The sequence below is a fragment of the Pelmatolapia mariae genome, linkage group LG7, assembly GCF_036321145.2.
Source record: "Pelmatolapia mariae isolate MD_Pm_ZW linkage group LG7, Pm_UMD_F_2, whole genome shotgun sequence".
NCBI classification, from domain to species: Eukaryota; Metazoa; Chordata; class Actinopteri; order Cichliformes; family Cichlidae; genus Pelmatolapia; species Pelmatolapia mariae.
This window is the reverse complement of record NC_086233.1, coordinates 25189104-25212019: the sequence shown is the minus strand read 5'-3', so window position 1 is coordinate 25212019 and position 22916 is coordinate 25189104. Positions and strand designations below refer to the sequence as shown.

The window sequence follows — 22916 nt, the reverse complement described above, 5'->3', positions numbered from 1 at the left end:
GTAAGTTTCAACAAAAGCTCTTGCGTAAAGAGAGTTTCATCTGTTGCATATAAATATATTTTCCTTTAAACAACTGGGTTCAATATAACATTGTGATATACATGATTTATGCTGCAATTTTTCTCTTTTAGGCTCATGTTTTTATGGATTTTATTTCTTCTAACAAGTGGCAGTAAAAGGCAAGCATACAGTACAATCCAACAGAAGTGAGCTATGAAAAATACCCCCCCCCCCTCCAAAAAAAAAAAAGCAAAAAAACAAAGCTGAGGTTATATGATTTTCATTAAGGAGAAAAAACAAAGATTTCTCTTCCCACACAAGCAAAGAAAAATTCAACTTTATCTGCTGCTATAATAATCAGATGATTCCTACTTGTTCTTTCCTAAACTGGGAGTGATTACATTTTAAAGTGAATGCATGTCTTAAGAAAACAAAAAAAAACTGTTTTTCTATGTTGCTTTATATGCCTTCATGTGCAGTCCTCTTCTTTGTCATTTACACAGTGTGTCCGCTGAGCCGCTGTGGATGACTGTCGTTCTTTAATATCTAAAAAAGTGAACACGTAAATAGTTTCTGTGTGAAAATCTGAATGAAAACACAATAACCGATGGAGACAGTGAGAAATATTAGGACTAAAAGTGTCACCTCAGACATCGTACTTACGTTGACATGTGACAACCTGACACGTAGGCATAGTTGCCCGTGTAGCGGACATCACAGCGCACAATATTGTTGCTGTAGTCCGATTCTGGAACCTGGTAGTAAGGATTTACACTGATCTGTGGACAATATGGTAAAAGATCTGTTAGTAAAACAAGAAATATTGATAAATGAAACTCCTTTAAAGGTGCTTTGGGAGGAAGTCGTGGTATTTCTAACAAACCTTCAGGACATAGTTGCCAGGTTTCACATCTGTGATGTCAATCCACTGGCAGTCGATGTCTGCGTTGTAGGTATCATAACATCCCGGGCTCAGGCCCTGCACGTTGGACAGCATCCATATAAAACAAAGTATAAGCAAACTTTATATTAAATCATTTAATGTTCTTTTACATGCAAAAAAACAAAACAGTATTTGATTTCAACCTGTTTTTCCCGTCAGTATATAAAAAGAACATTTTTGGTTTAATCCTGGAGGTGATTTTGGATCCAATGTCAACAAGAAGAGAGACCAAAATACAAGTTAAAATTAAGAAAAAAAAACTGATGGAAAATTAGTCAACGTGCTGAAAAACTGACCACAGACGGTCATGCAGGTGAATCATCAGGAGAGACAGGAAATCATTAAATCTCCATCAGAACTGGCTCATGCAGAAAAGAAATTCTAAAGCTGTTCTCTCAAACGCAGGAGCCTCGGGAAAACAGCAGCGCTTATTTATGTTAGCCCAACTCTCCTTTTTAGACACTTAAGAAACCAAATAATACGTCAGATTTTTCAGAATCTAAATGAATCAGAGGTACTGAAGTCTGGGAGCTCACAGATATGTCTCTTATAAATGCAATCTGCCAAGGAATTACAAAAAAACCTTTTTAAACTGAATTGTGCTGTACTGGGATACTTGAGTATAACAGATCTACTGTTAGTGTGATTTCCTATAAAAATGAAGTTCCCACCAAAAAAGTAATCCATGAAATTCAAGTCAAAAATAAAAACTATGGTTTCTACAGAGGTATATAGTAAGTGAGCTTGTAAAGCAGCAGCTAGTTGCAAAATTCAAACTTTTTCCAACTTTGTTCTAACAGGATAAATTTAGTACACTGTGGCACAAAGAGGCAGCCAAAACAAGTTGTTTACACAGTGAACTTGTTAGGAAACAGCTGTACATCTGGCAGATAAAGCATGAACGTTTGAGCTGTTTTCTACTAAATGCTAACCAACGCTTTCTGAGTAGCTTAACCTGGATTCATTTTTAAAAGGCGGCAGCAGACGACTTCTCTGTCTACAGAAAGATCTCTTTACAGAAGACAGCGTTGCTGCCTATGTGTATTTGTATCCTGAGTGAACTCAGTGAGGAGTTTACCGACTCAGCCGCTAGTTTCCGATCTTATTAAATACAAAATGATGGTCACCTTGTAAAACATGGTCTCCATTAAAGTCTAGAGGACAATAAAGCAGGGTGTGCTTTAGGGCACAGCTACCTTATGATGAACAAGCTGCTACTTTGTGATCTCACAGTTGCACACTTCTCTAAAAGATGTTGCCACAGCAGATGGCAGCGCATCAGCGATCTGGCAAATTTTTACACCAGATGCACTTTCTCATGCAACCCCTAAGGGAATTGTGTCTATTAATGGTCTCAAATGGGGGATTTTTTTACATGTTAGGTAAACATGTAAACCACTGCACATGAAAGTAGCTTCCCCTCACTCATCACACAGTTTTCAGAAAACTAAGAAGGCAACACCCAATAGGCTCAAACTAAGGCTTCAGAATGAGACTTCTTAAATCGTAATGTTGGTTGTCATGGTAGCTAGTACATATTTCACATGTAGTTTATGATTTTTAAATACTTTCATGCGTTAAATTGCTGCAGCTGAGCCAAAAGAGTGAAGCTGACCTTTAAATTTAAAGCAATGAACCTGAAAGACTCTGAAGTGCTTAAATGTGCTGATGGTCACCTTTCTCCTTCCTCTGTGGATGTATCACCACGTATAACACCTTTCACGTATGCGCAATCTTGTCATGTGACCCTTTTCAAAGTAAGGTACAACCTTTACAGTTACATTTACAGCACTTATCTCTGAGACCTGAGTATGTGAGGTGCAGGCATATCGCCTGTAGTATCCATAGTCACAGGAAGTGTCCTCCAAGCAGAAGCTGGCCTTGTGGCCCTCTGCCACTGACCGTTGAGTAGTGGCATCCAGCAGATCGTAGTGGCTGAACTCATCCATGCTGTGGTAGTGCCTGTGGAAAAGCAGCACAGTGACAGCAACTGAAGAAACAAGCCATTAAACTCAGTGAACTTCACATCGGTGTGAAGTTTTCAAAGGTTTTCATTCGTGAGCCAATAAACGCAGACTAATGTGTCAAATACATTTGGATCAAAAGGCTTCAAGTCACAGTGACTAAAACTATATTTTATTCCTCATGTAGACGGTTATAGGAATAAGCATCTGGTTCACCTCCAGTATCAGGAAGAAAGAGTTTGTTCAATGAAACAAAAGCAATCTGGTTTTTAACATCAGCTGACTTTCAAAACACGGAAAAAAATCTATAGAGTCTACATAAACGGTTTCCTGGCTCTCTGTCAAAAGTGCTCCATCTTGGGGAGTCGCTCAGAGGACCGCTTGCTTCACAGCATAACTATGGACTGAGGTAGTTTTTCTGGAAACACCAGGCACATTTCTGTAAGTTCAAACATGGGACAAAAATACTAGCAGGTTTTCTTTTGGGCATAATATCCTCGTCATACAGCTTTAATGACTTTGCAGATGTAAATGAATGAAATGTTTAATTAGGCTACTTTAGATTTAGATTGAAAAGACAGGTTCTTCGTGTCTTAATGTTGAGCCTGAAAAAACAGAAGATTTCCTCTTCAAATGCCTAAAGATACAGCTAAAACTTGTGTTGAGACGTTGTTCCAGATATCAAATCTCTGCAAAAATATAAAAACAGCCAAAAGTAACACAGCTGTGGTTCAACAGGGGGTGCCATACCACAACTGCAGACTGCAGCAGACAACCAGTAATTCTGGTAGCATCTGCTGAAAAACACTTTTAATGTCCAAACACCGCCCCTGTTCTTTAAATCATAGTCTTGATAAACATCAGCCTGGAAGTAGAAGAAGAAGTGTCGATGGATTGATGGATGGACTGAGACGTGACTTTCCAAAGCTTCTCACTTCACACTCAGGGCAGAATTCCCAGACTGAGTTTAGAGCTGATTTTTGTTCATTTAAATGTCTTTTTAAAAATCCCTCCTAAGTTCATGTATTTATATGTTAATACACTCAGTATGTTTGATATTTCAGCTGTGTTTCTGATGTTCTTATTTAGCATGCAGAGTCAAGCAGAGATGTACTGTAAATGCATCCAAACACCCATTTCTTTCTGAGAATTTCATTAATATTTGAATATTTTCTGGATCAAACCACTTTTCATCTCCCCCCCTGCAGTATCTGGAGAAACAATCATCTCAAGCTTTTCTATACATGTGTGTCTTTTTCTTTTTTTGGTTCTTTGGGTTTATGGAAACCTCATATACCTGGAAAAACTGCAGTGCAGACACCTTAACAATTGTCTCATGAAGACAAAAAGGAGCGCATAAAGTCAGTTTGGACTCGGGAAGTTTAATGCAACGACATGTCACAGAGACTCTTTGTCTGAGTGACGATGAGGTGGACAGCACTGGCATGACATTATACTCACTGGTGACAGCTGTGCCACTCCCAGGAGTAACGTGGCCTGTTGGGGAGGAAGTCTGCGGTGCCCTGGTTCTTGACTTTCTGAGGAAACCTCAGCAGCATGCGGCTATCGTAGTCTCGTGCTCTGTAGGCGGAACTGTAGACAGGATACAAAGATAAAAAGATTTTAACCCCCCCAAAAACACTATTATAGGTGGACACAGTGATGTCACTAAGATTTGTTTTCCCTGCTACATACCCTCTTCTGAGTTGAGCCAGTTCATGTGTAAATGGTGGGTGGAAATTTTTTTTTAAAAGGCAAAGTGGTTGTTTGGGTTAGTTTTCAATAATGTGTTTACCATTCAGGCTTTCTCTCCCAGAGGAGGCTATGATTAAACTTTTACAGAAATCCTCCACACCACCCCCCTCTGCACCATCAGCTGCAGGATTTGGTTAATTTTACCTCATCTCATGCTCCCACTGGGCAGCTTTCACCCACAAACACTTTAAAGTGGTTGTTATGGCTGAGAACTCTCTGAATCACACTCAAAAGCGGGTGCGCTTTTTTCTTTCACTTTTTTTTCCTCCTCGTGGACCTGTCCTGACAGCAGTCTACCTTGACAAACAATTTTCTTCAGCCGCACATCTCAGGTTGTACATCGGGACTCTCTGGACGTAGGCCGAGGCTTGGATGTAGTATGGGTCAGGAACCAGATCAGGGAGACCTACAATACACCACATAATGATGACACATAATCTCCATTATAATGCAATAAAAACGGATCAACAAGTAGGAAACTTTTCACACATAAAAAGCAAAAAATGCTGAAATTTAGAGGCAAAAGAGGCACTAATTGACAAACTGGTTACTTGAGTGACTGTTTTTGATATGAAACATGCTTCCATCTTATATTTTAATCTTAATCTTTTGATATAGTAGCTATTCATATAGTTCCCTGCTCCACTCTGTGTTTAACAACTATCTTTCTGCTAATTTAAATGTCTTAAGGGCACTTTTCCCATTCTTACCGTACTGATGATACCTTGTGCCATATCCGGGTCTCGATCTCTCCCTCGGTCTCTCGTAAACGTCATAGTAATTGTAATATGGATTATCGGTGTCAATTGACTTGTAGGGATCGTATGGATCGTCTCCCACCATCATGTCTTCTCTCCTGACATCGACCTGCTCTTGGGTATCATTTACTCTCCGGCTCCTCTGCGTCCCTGTCCCACCGGGACGCGCTTGGTGATGCTGGCGGTGCTCCTGGCCTCTCACGAGCCTCTGGATCGGCAGCGGGAGGCTGCGCTGGCCCTGCGGGTTGGAGGCCGGCCGGGGAGGCTGCTGCTGGGCCACCGGTTGTCTCTGGGTGTCCGCATCCCGGATGATTGTGACAGGTCGCTCCTGCACTTGCTCCTGCGTTGCGCCCCTGCGTCTGGCCGGCTGATACTCAGACCCTTGGCTTAGAATGCTAAATATCTTGCCGTTGTGTGACCACTGTAGCGTCTGCCGGAGGGCCCCTCTTTGGTCATTCCCTTGCTGTGTTCCCGGATTCCTTTGAGACTGAGCAGCCTGCAGGATGAAAACAAATAAATAGACCCAGGAGTATGCGTAAAGCGATGTGCCAAACACGCGCAATTCCATTGTGCACACGGTTAAAGGAAACCGACGGTGACAAAGCGACTGTTATAACGAGGTTGTCTTTGACTCAGTTATCCTTCATTTATGTCTGAAGGATATTCCGTGAGCAGTGAGGAAAAGCTAAGTTTCAGTGTATCCGTGTAAACTCATAACGCTCTCCTCCTGCAGCAGATGCGCTCTGTGAGACGACGGCGATGATGATGACGAGGAGGTGGAGTTCAGCATTTGGAGTTGCTGGTTCTGTTGCACAAGTCTGGTGCTGCTGCTCATATAACAACTGGAAGTGTGATCGTGCCCAGCCAAGAGTGTTTGATAACTGCTCAGTCTTTCAAGTTTAACAGCAGTAAAACCTTTTTTCTTCAGCACAAAGCGCAAACACTTATGTCTGTGCATCACACAGACACAGCAGCAGACGAAAGCTTTTTTTGTGAATCCATTTCGTTGTAGTCATGATGAATAATATGTCCCATTTCTTTGAAATGTCTCTATACTGTCTCCATTTCTTTCTTTTTCCAGCCAGATTTATAAAAAGTCATGATAAACTTTTGTCCTGACTGTTGGATGAACTCCCAAACATACTGCAACACCCTGTGCCAAAACTTTATCCACTCATCCATTATTTTTCTTTCATAGGAGAATTTCAAACCTAAACATGACTCTTTGATGGCCATGCAACACTTTCTGGGAAACCATCTGCCACATATCCACCCTCCAACCTCAACCCTAGCTGCACTGGAGCTTTGCTGAAAACGTGAAACACACATCACATGCAATGTTTTTTTTGCAAAAGTCACAATTAGTCTGTCCCGAGGAACCTCTAGTGATACTTGATATCTGCTTGACTGTGTCTGGCGGCTGACTGCTAAACTCTGTTCTTCTGCTGATAAATCCAAGTCATTTGCTGCAGCCTAGTCAAATCACTGCCCTGGTGGTGACACCAGATGTATAATGCATATGTTGGGAAACTTAATCCACGGTTCTTTCTTTCTCTCTCTCGCAAACTAGGAAATTCTTTCTAGCATCTACACAATTGACCACAGGAAGCCTGCTGCTAAACCACAGTAAACGGTCACAAGGATTTTACAGCTTCTCAAATCGCAAAGTTTTATGAGAACAACCGATTTAAAGGGAAAGAATCTGGATTGTATTAGATTATATATGCTTCCAACATGTACGCATGCAATATATCTTTAAAAACGCAAAGTTCACAAGCAAGCAAAGTAGCTGCACAACACATCTTGATTCATTTTAGTCAAGATGTGAGGAAAAAAGGAAAAAAAGAGCATTAAAAAAAGAATTAGACTTCATGTGACATACGGCTGTTTAATGAATACGGGAAAAAATAAAAACAAATGTTCTGTATCACAGATCATTTGGTGTCTTATTGCTAGCAGATGACTCCAAACAATACTGCATTTTATTTCTCTAAACAGTACCCGAAAAAGTTACCTGACAGGCAAATTCTACACCTGTACTTATTTTCTTTGATTTAGTTCTAGTTCTTGATGGGTTTTAAATCTGTGTCTGAAAATTAGGCAAAAAAAAAATGTTGCTGAAACTGAAATCTGCACCTGGGAGTTACCTTCAGCTGTGGAGTTAAGTGCCGGTCATTAGTGTCACAAAAAATGGTAATAAGACTATTTAGAACATTTAACCTTTATTTCAGTTCACACACACACACACACACACACACACAACACACACACACACACACACACACGCACACACACACACACACACACGCACACACACACACTACCTTTTTATACCTGAATGCAATTTAGTTTGTCTGATCTGTTTGAAAGTGAGCACCAACACTGGAGCAGCTTATGGTTGTTATTTTGGGGGTTCTGGGTTTTCCTCAAGGTTGCCTCATTGATGATGATGATGATGATGATGGGGGGGTAATTTAAATTTCTTGTTTTCTCTTTCTTTTTTCATCCCCAAATGACTTGTGTTACTTGTTGGATGAGTTAAGCACTATGAAAATCTTCAACCTTTACAGGGTGTTGTACATATTCACCATAAAAGTAACAAAAAAAGCCCTTATACACACTTTTCCTCTGCCCAATTTAAGGCTGTGAAATTTCCAATTTTCCAGTCACTTTTTGGATGACAACACCAGGTTGTTTTTAAACTTCACAACCAATCTCATTAGGACCTTTTGAGCAGTGACACATTTTCTTCTTCTTCTTTCAGCTGCTCCCTTTAAGAGACCCGGAGAGGGTCATCAGCCTCCATCTCTCCATGTTACTACCATGCTCCTCTGTCACACCAACTCTCTGCATTGTCCTCCCTCACTACATCGATGAATCTTTGCTGTGGTCTCCCTCTTTTCCTTCTTCTTGGCACCTCCATATTCACAATTTCCAATATCTCCACTATCCTCTGCACATGTACAGGCCATCTCTTGTCTTGTCTCTCTGACTTTGTCTCCAAACTGCTCGAACCGAGCTGGGCATCTGATCTTGTCCATTCTCAATGGAAATGTTCACACCTTCAGCCATCTCCACCATCTCCAAACCATACATCACAGCAGGTCTCACTGCCACCTTGTAAACCTTCCCTTTCACTCTTGCTGCGGTCCTTCTGTCAACAATCACCCTAACACTTGTCTCCACCCTGCCTGCACTCTCTTATTTACCTCTCTCGTGCTTTGTCTGTTGCTTTGGATTACCACTGGTATTTGAACTCGCCTGCCTTCACTACATCTACTCCTTGCAGCTTCACTTTTCCATCTGCTTCCCTCTCATTCACACACATGTATTCAGTCTTGTTCTACTGTCTTTTATTCCTCTTCTCTCCTGAGAACACCTCAACTTCTCCAGGCTCGTTACCACCTGGTCCCTATTTTCACTACAGATCACGATATCGTCTGTGAACATCATAGTCCACGGAGCCTCCTGCCTGACCTCAGCTGTTACCCTGTCCATCACACTAACTTAAAAGGAAACTCTATCAGCAGTTTTCTGTACCAAGGTTTGTAACCAGATTTGGTTATAACACTTTACAAAGTAACACATTACTGTAATTACATTCAGCAATCACATTATAGCTACAATTATGTCGTTACTTGGTTTACAAAGGTTCTTCAGTTGTCTGCATCCCAGGTGGACAGAAAGATAGAAACATCTAACATATATCTTCCTGTTCACTTGCTACAATTAGCTGATGTTAGTGCGTGTGCAGGAGGAGGACAAATGGTGGCGGTCTTCAAGAGTGGAGGTATGCACTTTACTTTTATTTTTATTGCACAAAAGACAAGAGGACGTTAATAAACTGAAAACTGCGTCCAGGAGAGAAACTACTGCATTAAACTGCTAACACAGCGTCAACTCTTTGCAACCATCTGCGCAGACAGCATGTTAGCTAACGCTAAGCTAGCAGAGAACCCAGAGTGATGATGAAGCAGAGTGTGGACCCCAGCCCTGCAGCCAGGCCCTGAACTTTAACAGGTAACAAAGCCAGTGATGAACAGTCAAGCTTACAGCCGCCGTTTCTACCTTTTCAGGTATCTAAAGTAGAAACACTGTAGTAATAACGGTAAAGCTTATTTGTGCTGGTTTCCATCTTTGCGTTGTTTACATACCTAAATACTAAAAGAAAGATTGCATATGTGTCCTCATTAGAATTAGAGGGTTTGTGTTGGTGTATGGGACTGTAGACTACGGTTTGCATTTTTAGTAAGTTTAACGAGTATTTACAGGACGTTATTTAACTTCTCTGGTCGTTATAATGTATTGCACTGCATCAAGGTGTCACTATATCACAAAGCTGCTTTTTAAATCAAATTAACACATTTAAAAAGATGAAAAAATACCATGTAGGTACTCTTTTAAGCATTGCACTCGAATTAATACAAATAAATGCATATGTGATTTACAACAATGATATTGCAGTTTTGGTGCATCCATGCTGCACTCTGTTTGGATTTATTAAAAACACTGATGTCAAGCTACACAGTTTTTTACATTTTTATGCTGGTTATAAATCATCTAGCTCACATAAAAAACATTTTAGTAGGACTCGTTCTTCTGGAGAAGTGGCAGCTTTCCAGTTTCTTGATAGCAGTTTGCACATGTGCCTCCGATGGCTTGGTGAATTTAGTCAGCCATAGTTAGCAACGTAATAACCAGAATCATAGTACAGTGATAATGATTCGAACTCAGACTCTTTATGAAAATGAAGACATGTAGAAAGAATTCGAACCGTCGTCACATTCTTTTCACAGCAAAAAGCGCCGCATGGGAAGGAAACAACTTCTCGTTGACACAAATAGCATTGCAATGCGGCTGCTAGCATAACAGCTAATCCTCGTTAGTATAGTGGTTAGTATCCCCGCCTGTCACGCGGGAGACCGGGGTTCGATTCCCCGACGGGGAGGCTCATTTTTTTTTTTTTTAAAACTATATATATGAGAAGTTGACTTAGCACCATGTGCAGACACAAAATAAAAGTCCATCAGTTTAATTTTAAAAACCAAATCAAAACAGGCTTTAGAGGAGATTAAATAAACACAAGTAAATAAAAAACACAATAAATGAAGATTAGACGTGTGACTAAATACGAAATAAAGCCAAATTATAACCAAACTATATAACGGTCCGTGGCTGACCTAAACTACCATTAACCAGTCCCGTTGCTAGCCATCTTGTTCTTCCCTATATTAAGTTATGAATATTTGACCTAACATTTCAAGAGTCTTAAAAAAACATTTGACAAACATTTCTGAATTAAATGTAAAATAAAATAAGTAAAGAGAAAAATGGATGCTAAAAATACTTTATAGGCTAAAAATGGGCTCGATTTAATGGTAGAGTAAACTGATTGAATCATACTGTAAATTACAGTTAAGCCAGCCGTATTGTTCTTGGATAATGACAGACACACATCATCTCGCTGTTGGAGGGAGGTTTAAGCTTGTGCAAACTGTGAGTCAGAGCCAGTTACAAGAGTTTGAAAAAGTATATTGACCTTGTAGTGAATCTGTTGATCTAAAGGTACATGTGGATACAGAGGAAGGTCCCAAAGTCTCATTTATCCAGTTGATACATGGAACCTGGCTTCACAATAATCAGGATAAAAAGCGATGTCATTAAATGATAGAAAAGCAAACTCTTATGAAAAAGCTACAGCAGCAACAGCAATATAATCCACTGCTGTTGCGCAAATGTTTTCTGTCTTCAGTTTGTCTTCTAGATGCCATCTAACCATTTGAATTTGAACTATTTGGGATCTTTTCCAGAATAAATCTGCTATTAAAGCCCGCTTTTTAGCCAAGACATGATTGTGCTGTTGCTTTTAGGATGACTAACATACATTCTGCATAACAACAGTTATTCCAAAGAGTGAAAACTTTGTACACGTGTTCCCGGGTTGCCTCCTCCTCCCTTCCTTGGAACACCGGAGAGACAGCCAGAACCAGCTGTACTAGGTCACTGATGTATTTTGTTCATATTTCATTGAAATTTCTTCTCTCTCCCTCCTTCGAGGGCAGCGCAGCGTTCGCTCACACAGCTCGGAGACACATCTGCAAGGAATTAACCCAGTTCTTTTGTCCACGTCGCTGGAATTCACCCCGGTTCCTGACTTTCTGGGCACTCATTTGAGCTAAAAGAATTTGACAAAAAATCCACGTCTGGGATGCAGAATATGGAGGAGGGGACAGACTCCTGCATAATAACACCACTGTGTAAAACACAAAAAAGACACTTTCATAATGCTAAATATATCAAAAATCAGCACCAGTTTTCAGTGCCATCATTGACTCAACATCTGTACTTATGTCTGATTCTTTTTTATAAGAAGCTACTAGTATGATGTAATCCCCACAGAGGTACTTTGGGACTTAAATAAGTCCTTAAAACATGTTTAAAATCCAGGTTCAGCTTTATAATGAATATAACTTTCTTAAATGTCTCCTGCATTCAGTTTCATGACATCCTGATGATCTCATCGCAGTGAAAGAGGACCACACACACACACAGACACACACACACAAACACACACACATTAAATTAAAGCCTACTTCCTCTCTTCTGCTCCCAGGATTCCAACCTTCAGTCCCACAACAGTTTGCTGCTCTTGATCACAGATTTGTACACTCTCAGATTTACACTCAGGCCTCCCCTCCTCCCTCATCGAAAAAAGCTCAGCTCAGACCTCTATGACAGAAACAGACAATTCAAATATTTTCTCCTCTCTCATAAATGGTGGGTTTCCATTACTGTTGGAGCACCCAAGCTGGGGCTTGCACTACACACACACAAACACACACAGTCTGGTGGACTACGTGGCAATCTGCACATACACTGCCGTTTTTGTAACCGGGAGGAGGAGGAGGAGGAGGAGGAGTGCTTTATCAAGACAGAACCAAGCAAACTTTACATTATGCAGTGACTCATGCTGATTTATATTTCTCACTCCCAGTATCTGCTTTTATTTTATTTCTGAAGGGATCTGTTTGTTGAATCACACAACAAGAAACAGCTGTTTCTAATAATCCTGCAAGTTATTGTTTGGTGAATACACTGAAACTGCACTTTAATCAACATCCCTGATCTGACTTTAACTGGGACTCGGGCAAAGGTGGAGACTATGCTATTGAAATAATGTGATTTAGCTTTTTTTTTGGTAAATTATACTTTGCCTTGTTTTTGTCAACTAACACCCAAAGAAAACAGCTCTCTCATTAGCTGCTAATAGTTCACTATTTCCGCAAGGTAATTGCTAACCACGCTGTTTGGTACTGAGCAGATGGGATATGGTTGGTTTTTAGAGCCTTTTAACTGAAAATTGACTGAAAACTATGAGAGCAGTGAAAGTGAACTAGAACAGTAAAGTTGGGTTGTGAGGAGGATGCCAAGGCATCAGATGAAAAGCAGTAAAGTAAAGCTGGGTGCAGCCACAGTGGGGGTGAGATAACTGTCTGTGGAGAAAGCTTCCACTTTGTAATCATAGTCTAGTAAACCACTATTCATCCACCTTCGTACTGTTTACATGTCATTTATCAAGAAAGAGAAGGCTAAGTTCATTTAATGGACGTCTTTGCTTAATTTTGCTGAAGTTTGAGGGTTTCCTGAGCAATAAAGCATCAGAAAATCGGGAATAAATGCACTGTTGAACTTTGAACATGGTGCCACAAGTCAGAAAGTTCTGAGTGTAAATCTCGGTCCCTCGTCCCTGTACAGGTTTGCATGTTTCTTCCCACGTTCACCCCCCTTTCCTCTGTATACTCCATTTTCCTCCCGCAGTGAGAACACATGCAGCCCAGGTGGGCTGGAAAACATGCAGTAAGCTAAACACAGGTGTAAGTCTTACCAAGTAAGTGTTAGCCCGTCTGTCATTTCCATCACATCCAGCTCATGATGGCAGGTTAGACTTCTGTGATACCTTTACAATGACAAAACCAAATCAATAAATCAGCAAATAAACACGTTATTTTTCTCATTCATACTTAAGTTTAAGCTTTTCACCTGGCAACATAAACAACCAGCAGGAGATCATTTCTGCTATGCCACGGATTTGCTTTGACTTTCATAAAGGGGTTCGGTTTGCACAAACTAGTGCAAACCACCTAAAAGAGTGGTTTTTGAGAATTAAATTAAAAACCAAAACAGAATCTGTACAATTCTAGTGAGTTTGAAGGTCAATATTTGGTGTGACCACCTTTATTCTTCAGCACAGTCTGAACTCTCTTAGGCAGCTTTCTTAAAATTTCTTAAAGTAGTCTTCAGGAATAGTTCTCCAGGCTTCTTAAAGGAAAATAAAAGTTCTTCTTTGGATGTTGGCTGCCTTTCGTTCTCTTCTCTGTCAAATATGATCCCACTCTGTTGAGGTCTGGACTCTGGGGAGGCCAGTCCATGACTCATAGCATAGTTCCACTGTGTGTGTTTCTATCCAGGCATGCTTTTATTGCATCGATAGTGTGTTTGGGATTCTTGTCAGGCTGCAAATGAAGCTGTTAACAATCAGATGCCCAAACACCCCTCGCTGAAATGTTGCTCCAAACCATTACAGAGCCTCTGCTCACACTCACTGTTGTACCTCTCTCCCGACTGCCTCCATACATACTGACAACAATATTGGAAAGAAATTGTAAGTTTGGATTCATCGCTCTATAAGACTGTTTTCACTGACTTTCACTCCAGTTCTTGTGTAATGTGGGATACCTCAGCCTTTTCTCCCCTCCTTAACCATGGCTTCTCTACAGACATCTTTCCACCGAGACCTTTTGTGATGAAGCATAAGTGAACAGTAGATGGATCAATTGACGAGCCAGATACATTTCTCAGGTCCTGTGTCAGATTTTTCTGTGGATTTCTTATGGACATTAGTTTTAGATACTGTTCACCTGTTGTAGACAGTGTTTTTAGGATTGCTACTTTTTCTTTTTTTGTCCTCCACTTGTCTACTTTCCTTAAAGTTTTAAGGACACACTGTACACCATATCGAGATATGTCAAGTTTTCAGCTAATTGCTCTTTGGGAATCAAAACGGTGTTATTAGATTCAGCTATAGAAATGGGAACAAATGATCTGTGTCTAAAGAAAAAGTGTCTAAAGATACAAATTAAAATTAGTTCTTTGCTATGTGTAGACAAAATTATTGATTTATCCCTCGAGTTAGTGGCCTTTTTATGTTTAAACGATTCATAGGTCAGTATTAATTGACTTAACAAACAAAAAGCATATTCCTCTGAAAAAGACCAAGTATGTGGACTGGACTGAAAATGAGTAAAAAAGCAGTCAAAAAGAAGCAAAACAATAAAAAAGAATCTTTGAAAGAACTTCAAAAAGTCTGAGCAACTATTGCTCAAGACCACTTTAAAAATTTCCAATACAATCTGGCTCCTATGAAACAAAAACAAAAATAAATGAGAGGTGTCTTATCAATTTGGCCATTTCTATAAATCGGCAGGTACAGATACATATAGATGCGTGCTTTGAAGGTCTGACTGTCACTTAAGGTGATTATTTTGTTTAGAAAGAAGGATGGCTCCACCTACAGGTCACAAACAGTAAAAGCACAATCAGATCAGTTAGATTGCTGAAATTAAACTTGACTATACTTTTTTTTATTACAATCTGAAGAGGTGAGAAGTAACGAAGTACAAATATTTTGTTACTGTACTTAAGTAGAAAACCTGGGTATTTATTTTTCTGACAACTTTTTACTTTTACTCTCTGCATTTTTAAACAACTCTGTACTTTCTGCTCCTTACATTTTCAAAACATGCTCATTAATTTAACACATTTGAGGGGAGGGGAGTTGTTATTCCTCGCCATTGCTGGCCTTCAAGCATCATAACGATTTGAGCCTAAACAGTAACACAGGAAAGGCAGTCCTGTTCGTTTATTCCTCATCAGGGGATGTTACATAAAAAGAATAAAAGAGGCAAAACTGTCTGTCATAGTCAGGGGTTAAAGTGGGCTGTTTTTTTTTAGCACACTTTTAGCACAGTGTGTTGCTAGCTAAAGCAGTGTTTCCCAACCACTGTGCCACGGCACATAGATGTGCTGTGAGAAATGATCAGGTATGCCGTGGAAGATTATCTGCTTTCACCTGATTAGTACTCTAATGATCGACGTGAGTAACGGACAGAACAATTGCATTCTCTTCCACTAGAGGGCAGTACAACTACCTGCTCTAATTAAATGGGTTGCCAACTGCCAGTAAAACAAGAAAACGAAGAAGAAATTACATAATAGTCATGCTGCGAGACAACGCAGCAATAGATAAATATTTGGAAAAAAAAAAAAAGTAGTCAATCTGACATGGGTCCTGAGCATGAGTAATGGTCAGTAGTGGTCAGAAGAAAACAATAAAGGTATACTGGGGACAAACCGAGCCAACTCCGCTATGCCTGGTGTAGGGAATAAATTATCAATATGCTTTTTGTGACATTTTTGTTTGGTGGTGTGATTTTTCTAATGTGAAATATATGCCGAATTGCTGAATTAAGTTGTGTACATCCACAAAGAACAGCAGTTCAGCTGATCCCATTTAACCCCGGACTGTCTACATTTTCTGTTCCAAACAGATACTTTTTGTTTTCTCTGCTCATGTTCTACTTAACTGATTAAAAATTAGAATATTTATTATATTTCAAATTTGGACTAAAAAAAAGTTTGTATTTCCATCTACTAATATTATTTTATTATATCATTAATATGGCTCAAGGTTCAGCTAGTTTTACATAAAAATAGCTGGTAGAAGTTGTGGAGTATTTTTTTTAACACTAGTATCTATACTTCTACTTAATCTGTAGTTAAATGTCACAGCTTGGGATAAAACCAGCTCCAGTAGGCAGGTATCCTGGCTTGACTTTATTTATTTGGCTCCGATTTAATAGTTTGTGTTAAGATTTTGTGTTACTGAAATACTTCATCTTTACTTGTGAGCAGTAAACATGCTGAGTTGATTTAAAACACTGAGGAAAAAACATCGGGTGAAACCCGGAGGAATAATAATCAAGTAAACTGTCTTGAGACTTTATAGTTCACACAATAAATAATTAGGCTGTTGCTGGAGCTCACAGTTGGAGAAACAAGGAGCACACTGTTTATTGCAGCTCAGTTTTTTTTTATTGAATGCAAAATGCAACATAAGATGGACAAGTTCCATGAAAAGCAGACAAAGCAAAATATATAACATTTTCAAGGTATGCTTACATCTCATCTGTGCATAAAATCTTCGTAATAGCACTAGTAAATCTCATCATCAAATCTGATAAAATAATAATTTTGGTACGATAAACTGCATACTGTAACAGAGTTGAACATATCTGCTGAAATCACATTTCACACTCTTAAAGCAGCTTGCTAAAATTCAAATAATATGTTAATCTCTCACAATAATATAAAATGTAGTTGTACAATGTGCCCTAACCTAGCCATACAGAAAAAAAGCAGTATGTCCTCCCCAATAATGCTCAATTTTTATGACCGGATTAACGTAAAGCAAAGTGCAGAGTAATGATAACAGATCCAAAGACAGACAGACAGTGTGAAGTTCAGTGTGTCATACAGTGAAGAGCAGACTTTTTAGTTAAGTGCCATGTCTCTCAATGACCAACGCTGAACTCCCTGATAGACCTTCAAAATGTACAGCAGCAGCTTGTTTCTGTGTCACAGGCCTACACTTTCTGCACTGATGAAGCTAAAACCATAGACACCAGGGATAATGCATGTAGAAAGGGCTGTCTGTGCACTCCAGTGGGTTTGTTTGTTGTACATGAGCTAATGGGAACAAGTGATTCTCTCTGGATATGGATGTACTCATTCAGGCAAGAATGCTGGAGGTCAAGGTGGGTCTTTGGGGCCATTGTAGCCCTACTGGAACTAAAGAGAAACAAAAATGTAAATCACTTCAGAATATTGTAAACACACATTAAATATTGCAGACTTTTAATTCCACCTCTCACATTATTTGGGAGACGTTTTCACCCTCAAGGTCAAAACTAAGCACTTAGGTTAGAAATGGGAACAAATTTCTAACTTCATGTCTGCTACAGTAAACAGCTGTTTTGTCTTGGGTCTGTAGGATATTAGATTTTGTATTATTTCAATATTTTGAGCTATTTAGAAAACATTCAGTATTGTTAATTGGATGGAAAATGATGATCTGACAGCAGCACAGTAAGATAAAGGGAGATATATACCTCATTGCCTTGCACGTCGTCTGTGACCCCATTGAGCCGCACGTCGTCTGTGACCCCATTGAGCCGCAGGTCGTCTGTGACCTCATTGGCCTCCAGGTCTTCATCGACCCCATCGTCCTGGAAGTCTTCGATGACCTCATTGCCCTGCAGGTCCTGGCTTTGCACCCTGTTCAGAACCTGTATATCAAGACATTTCCAAATTTTTATTAAAAAATGCACATATTAGTAAACAAAATGGTTTTTAAGTTTTTGTGTACCAGCTTTAGCAAGATGTGAAGCAAATAGATACTTTCATTACACTTTCTACTCAATTTGAGCACTCAAAATGCTTTTTCAAGCCTCATTCATTCAATCATACAAGGGCTTTTTTCTTTACCTAAGGACCTTTAACCTCACTGACACAGTATGGACACTGCATGGACGGATCGGGGTGTGAGTGTGTGAAGATTAAGTCAAAAGTGTGCTTAGGTGCACACTCAGATGGATACATCAGTGTGAATGTGGACTTCAGTATCTTGCCTAAGCACACTTTGACATGCAGTTCAGTGGAAGCAGGGATTAAATGACCTTCCCATCTGAGCCACAAGATATGTAAATAGGTGTTGTGCTTTTATATTGTGACTAGCAATTAGTTAGTGATTAATACTCACGTCTGCTTCATTGAGTGGAAAACAGTTGTCTGAAAGATCAAACACAACATTTGTTATTTAAAATTTGACAGAAGATGTAAAATAGTTGCATTAAACTACCGTGGGTGAAAAATCAGTGTGATTTTGGTGCTGAGTGTTTGTTCTAGTGCTGTCTCACCTGAGCTGCAGCGTCTCTCCCGCCAAGCGGCCAGATTCAGACGAGGCACCGCTGAGCATGGCGTGAGCCGGTTGCCTGCTGACGTGACACTGAAGACATCACGGGTGACAGATTGAATCCCGGTGTTTTCACAGATAATACTGGACAGTGTCACACGGGTGAGAGCTGCTCTCTGCTGTGTGGTGAAGACACCTGGATTCTCGTACCACAGCCTGAGAATTTTTCACCAAGTGGAGGAAGGAAGAGATTAGTGTCAACAGAATCTATATCTTAAATGATATACTGATGTCAATAAAATAATACAAATAAACATGCATTAGCAAAGTTTCAGATTTTCTGTTTTCAGAATTCTTATCTTAGTTTTCGAGGGAAAAAAAGGCACGTTCATGATGTATAAATTATAAATGCCCTAACTCTGAACTATAAACTCCATATCCAACACCGTTTTGCAAGCATCCATACCCATACACACCTGTCACCCTGGCGAATCCTTTGGAACTGGGTTGCGATGAGGCAAGCAAACAGAGGCCCGACACGACCACCCTCGGCAAATGGCTCTGCAACGCCTCCGAGCCAAACATCAATGTTGTCGGGGGTTCCATAGAGCTCCAGCAGCTTGCGGGCCAGGTCGTTGTTGTTCAGCACCCTACCCAGCTCTTCTTGATTCTTGGGCTGAGACAGACCACAGAACTTCCGCCAGGCGTTGTAGCCTGAAGGAGAAAAATACATAAAGTTAGCACAGAACAATTCTGAGATGATGAAATGCTAGAAGGAAAAACCTAAAAGTGAATGAGGGATGTACCAGGGATGCCGTGGTCACGCGCCCGCTGCATGTTCAGAGAACCGAGGTCCAAGGATATATGCTGTACAAACTGGAACAGCTTGTCTCTCAGAGCGGTCACCATCATGTGATCCTGGGTGTTCAGTTTAGCAGGACTGCCAAACAAACCACGCAGCAGAGGGTCAATTCCACCTGGAAATAAAAAGAAAAAGATTAGGCTGACAGTTTAAGACAGAGGATAAAAAGAAAATTCAGCACAAGTTTTCTTCATGCAACTCACCCTCGAAAGCGATTCTCCAGGGTGTGAAGAAGGCTTTAAACAAGGGTACACTAGGGAACTGAGGGTGTTCCCGGAAGTTTGTATCCAGGCGGAACATAATTGGCTGAACAGCTAAGTGGGCGAAGCGGTAAGCTGCGGTTGCAAAGACGTTGGAGATGCTGGGGTCAACGGCGGGATTATAACCGGGGTAGCGGCCAAGCTGTCTGCGCATTGCATCGGTGCCAACGATGTGCGGCAGATAGTCTCTGAACACAAACAACTGAGAGAGACAGAGAGCTTTAATTTGAGTAAATATGAGCAAATGTTGGAGAATATAAAAGCTGATTCTGAAGTTTAGCTACCTGTGTGTAAGCACCCATGATCTTGCGGGCCTCTTGGTAGAGCGTCTCGCTGTCCCAGTGGGGGTTGATCCTCTTCAGTGCACGAGCAAGGCGGTTATGCTCACGCAAAAACAACGTGTGAAGGGAGGTCAGACCGATGTTTTCATCCACACGGGCATCACCTTATGAACAGAAAGAAAACAAACATCAATACTGTTCATCTCCTGCTTAGACTGTAAATTTAAAGCAGTTTAATGGATTATTAATAACTGAGCAGCCACTTCTGGCATTAAAAAATAAAACCAAAGTGCCACTAAGTGCAGTTCCTTTAATGATTGCTTGAGAAATTACTAACCTGCAATGAAACAAGGAATCTCCCTGGCGTTTGTATCGTTGGTGACTCTTTTGCGAGTAGCGCACATTTGCACCTGGAGACTGTGGAAGGGCAGCAGCTCACGCCCGTTGTCTCTGAACTCTGTGTTTACTCGCAACAGGCCGCCATCGTCAGTGAGATTGCGAAGAGTTAGAGCGAGCTTATCTTCAGAACCATACACCTGGCTGAGATCGAGGAAGGCTGTCAGCGTGTTGACCTGCTCTCTCCTGTTCGGCTCACCACCAAAATTTAAGGCACTGTATCCTGTGCCGCAAGCCGGGGCGGATCTGAACGCAGGGATGCACTGAGAGAAGGCTAAGCGAGGGTCGCCGGGAGGAAGCTGTTCATAGACAAGAAAACATGGGTGAAAAAACTGCTGGTCATGGATACCAAAAACAACATGCCACTGTTTGGTTTCGTGCGTCAGACACTAACCGGGATGGGAATGCATGGCTCGGTGTGCTCACAGCTCTCGTCACAGTTCACCCCATTGCTGAAGGAACGGATGCTGGGTGAGAAGGGTGTGAAGGTGAGATCATGGTCGTTCCACTGGCCAAACAAGGTCACCATGTGAGAGTACACGGAATCATTTCTTATGCCTGCGTCTCCTGTGCTTAGGATGTTGTTGGACACCTGTCGCACCTGAGAGTAAAGAAAGTAAGAATGCACAATTCTGGTATAAAAACTAGTAAATACATCCATTAAATTTAAAATTAAAGTGATATGTCTGCGTCCTACCAGTGGGAGCAAGAAGTTGTTGAATTTCCGGGTCCTGTTCCATCCTTTGGGTTCGGAGATGCCGTCGTCATACTCAGCAGGCAGCCAACGGGTGAAGGGGGTGTTGGAAGCACCGAGGCGTGGGTTCTTTCTAAAAGCAAACAAGAAACACCCATGTTTGGAAACACCACTTGAGAAACTCCAAGGGAAGTGTACACATCTCTTGCTATAGAAGGTCTCAAATGTTTAGGTGTATTGCGTAAGGATTTTCTTTGAATGTAGACTCTAGTTGGTCTCAAAATCAACTAACTTTTAATTTTTTTCTAGGAATTATGACATAAATTACCCCCCCCCCCCCCATCCCCAGCAACACATTGTTATCCATGAAATCCAAAAATTAAAAATTAAAATAGGCTACATGATGAATAATGCAGTATTTTTCTCATAGAAAATGAGAATGGTTTTATATTTTATGTTTGAAATGCACAATGGTGTGCGTTGTTGCATATGCATTAAAGAAGTGTTACAGAGGTTAAAGTAGAAAGTTTCTCTTACAGGTTGTTGCACACGCTGGTGATTGTGCGGTACTTGATGAGGTCCGGTGTGGTGACGCACTGCGGAGCTTTGACTCGAGCGGCACATCCAGTAATCTGAGCAAGTTTTTGCAGATCTTCGGGAGTGAGCAAATCTGGAAAATGTGACAGAAACAGTTAAGTGAGTGCAACTTTGTCACCTTCACAAGTCTAATAGTTAATTATATTAAGAGAGAATTGAGTCTTGCATCATGAAACACTAAAGATTCTCAACTCCAGCTAGTACAAGTTGCCGCAAAGACTGTTTGTGTTGCCTTTGTGTGGGTGCTGCATGTCTAACCTGTTGCATTGAGTGAGCGCTTGTGCACATGATGCACTTTCTCCTGCACAAGACGGATGGTTTGCGCCATGTAGTCTGCAGATCTCACAGCAGAGCGTGTGTCACCTCGGGGTTGCTTCAGGAGACGAAGAGCATCGTGAGGACTCACCACATCCCTGCGGACTCGTCTTAGACTCCTGGAGGGAAAAAAGTCACACAGTTGGAGAAAAAGGTGCATTTCTTCTTCTTCTTCTTTTTTTCCCAACTGATAAATTATGGCATTACTACTGGCTTAAAAACCAGTTGAAAAGCATTTTACTGCGTTGGTATGTGGGTTACTTTAAAAGAAAGCCTATGAGATTAACTCACTCTTCTCTGGAGTACTTGTATGCATCATCAACAATTTTCCTTGCTTCTTCAAAAGATCGCTGAAGAAAAGGACTGCCAAGATATTCATCTGCAGACAAAGAAAATTAACAATCTTATGACATGACTGGGGGAAAAAATATCAGGTGAGGATGAGTATTAGTGACAAAACAGCAGCGTGAAGACTTACTTGCTGGTTTAAGCTCAGCGGGCACCAGGCAGATGCCCAGCATAAGCAGGACAGAAAAATGCATTTCTGAAACAAACATTTAATCAGAATCCAGTTAAAAACACAACAACAAACAAACAAAGTAACAAAAAAACTTTCTTTTTTTTTTTTTTAATTATTTTTTAAATTTGGTGTCACATAAAAATATCTAAGAAAGAAAAAAATTTTTGTTACCTGTGAAGGTTTCAGATGCTCTCTCAGGGCTTCAGATGCTCTTTGAAAGCTGGTGGTAGTGATGCTGCCTCTCACATTTTCACCCTTTTTATACTCTGTGAGAGGCCAGAGGCCTCGCCCCCATAGATAGAGCAGGTACAGATACTGTCAGTAAAGAGCTCTTCCTTGTTCCTTCTATATGTGTTGAAGGAAATGCTTTGTTTTTATCTAATCAGTTACTGCTTCTGGTCAACTGATAGGACTGACAATACTTTTTGGGAAACAATATAAATATTTTGCCATGCGTACCACTTCGGGTGGTTGTCATCATGGCAACAGCAGAGAAAAAAAATATTAATATTTGTAATTTCATTTAGGGATTTAAATAAAA

At 40.6% G+C, this 22916-nt stretch overlaps 2 protein-coding genes and 1 non-coding gene across 3 annotated transcripts; 1 reads left to right on the top strand and 2 right to left on the bottom strand.

Annotated features, from left to right (window-relative positions):
* On the bottom strand, positions 1 to 6164 carry loxa (lysyl oxidase a). The gene is made up of 7 exons (XM_063480675.1): positions 5373 to 6164; positions 4960 to 5068; positions 4369 to 4500; positions 2749 to 2905; positions 884 to 979; positions 664 to 779; positions 1 to 546 (listed from the first exon to the last, which is right to left on the bottom strand). The coding sequence occupies exons 1-7, from the start codon at positions 5986 to 5988 to the stop codon at positions 540 to 542; spliced, it is 1233 nt and encodes a 410-aa protein (XP_063336745.1). The 5' UTR covers positions 5989 to 6164; the 3' UTR covers positions 1 to 539.
* Positions 6165 to 10296: 4132 nt separating this feature from the next.
* On the top strand, positions 10297 to 10368 carry trnad-guc (transfer RNA aspartic acid (anticodon GUC)). The gene has a single exon. It is a non-coding gene; the product is annotated as a tRNA-Asp (tRNA).
* Positions 10369 to 16568: 6200 nt separating this feature from the next.
* Positions 16569 to 22602, bottom strand: mpx (myeloid-specific peroxidase). Its single transcript, XM_063480674.1, has 16 exons — positions 22547 to 22602; positions 22334 to 22399; positions 22147 to 22234; positions 21799 to 21974; positions 21481 to 21613; positions 20947 to 21076; positions 20644 to 20850; positions 20191 to 20548; positions 19857 to 20017; positions 19516 to 19774; positions 19257 to 19427; positions 18927 to 19164; positions 18455 to 18666; positions 18298 to 18326; positions 17648 to 17824; positions 16569 to 17327 (listed from the first exon to the last, which is right to left on the bottom strand). The coding sequence occupies exons 2-16, from the start codon at positions 22395 to 22397 to the stop codon at positions 17319 to 17321; spliced, it is 2412 nt and encodes an 803-aa protein (XP_063336744.1). The 5' UTR covers positions 22398 to 22399; positions 22547 to 22602; the 3' UTR covers positions 16569 to 17318.
* Positions 22603 to 22916: the final 314 nt, after the last annotated feature.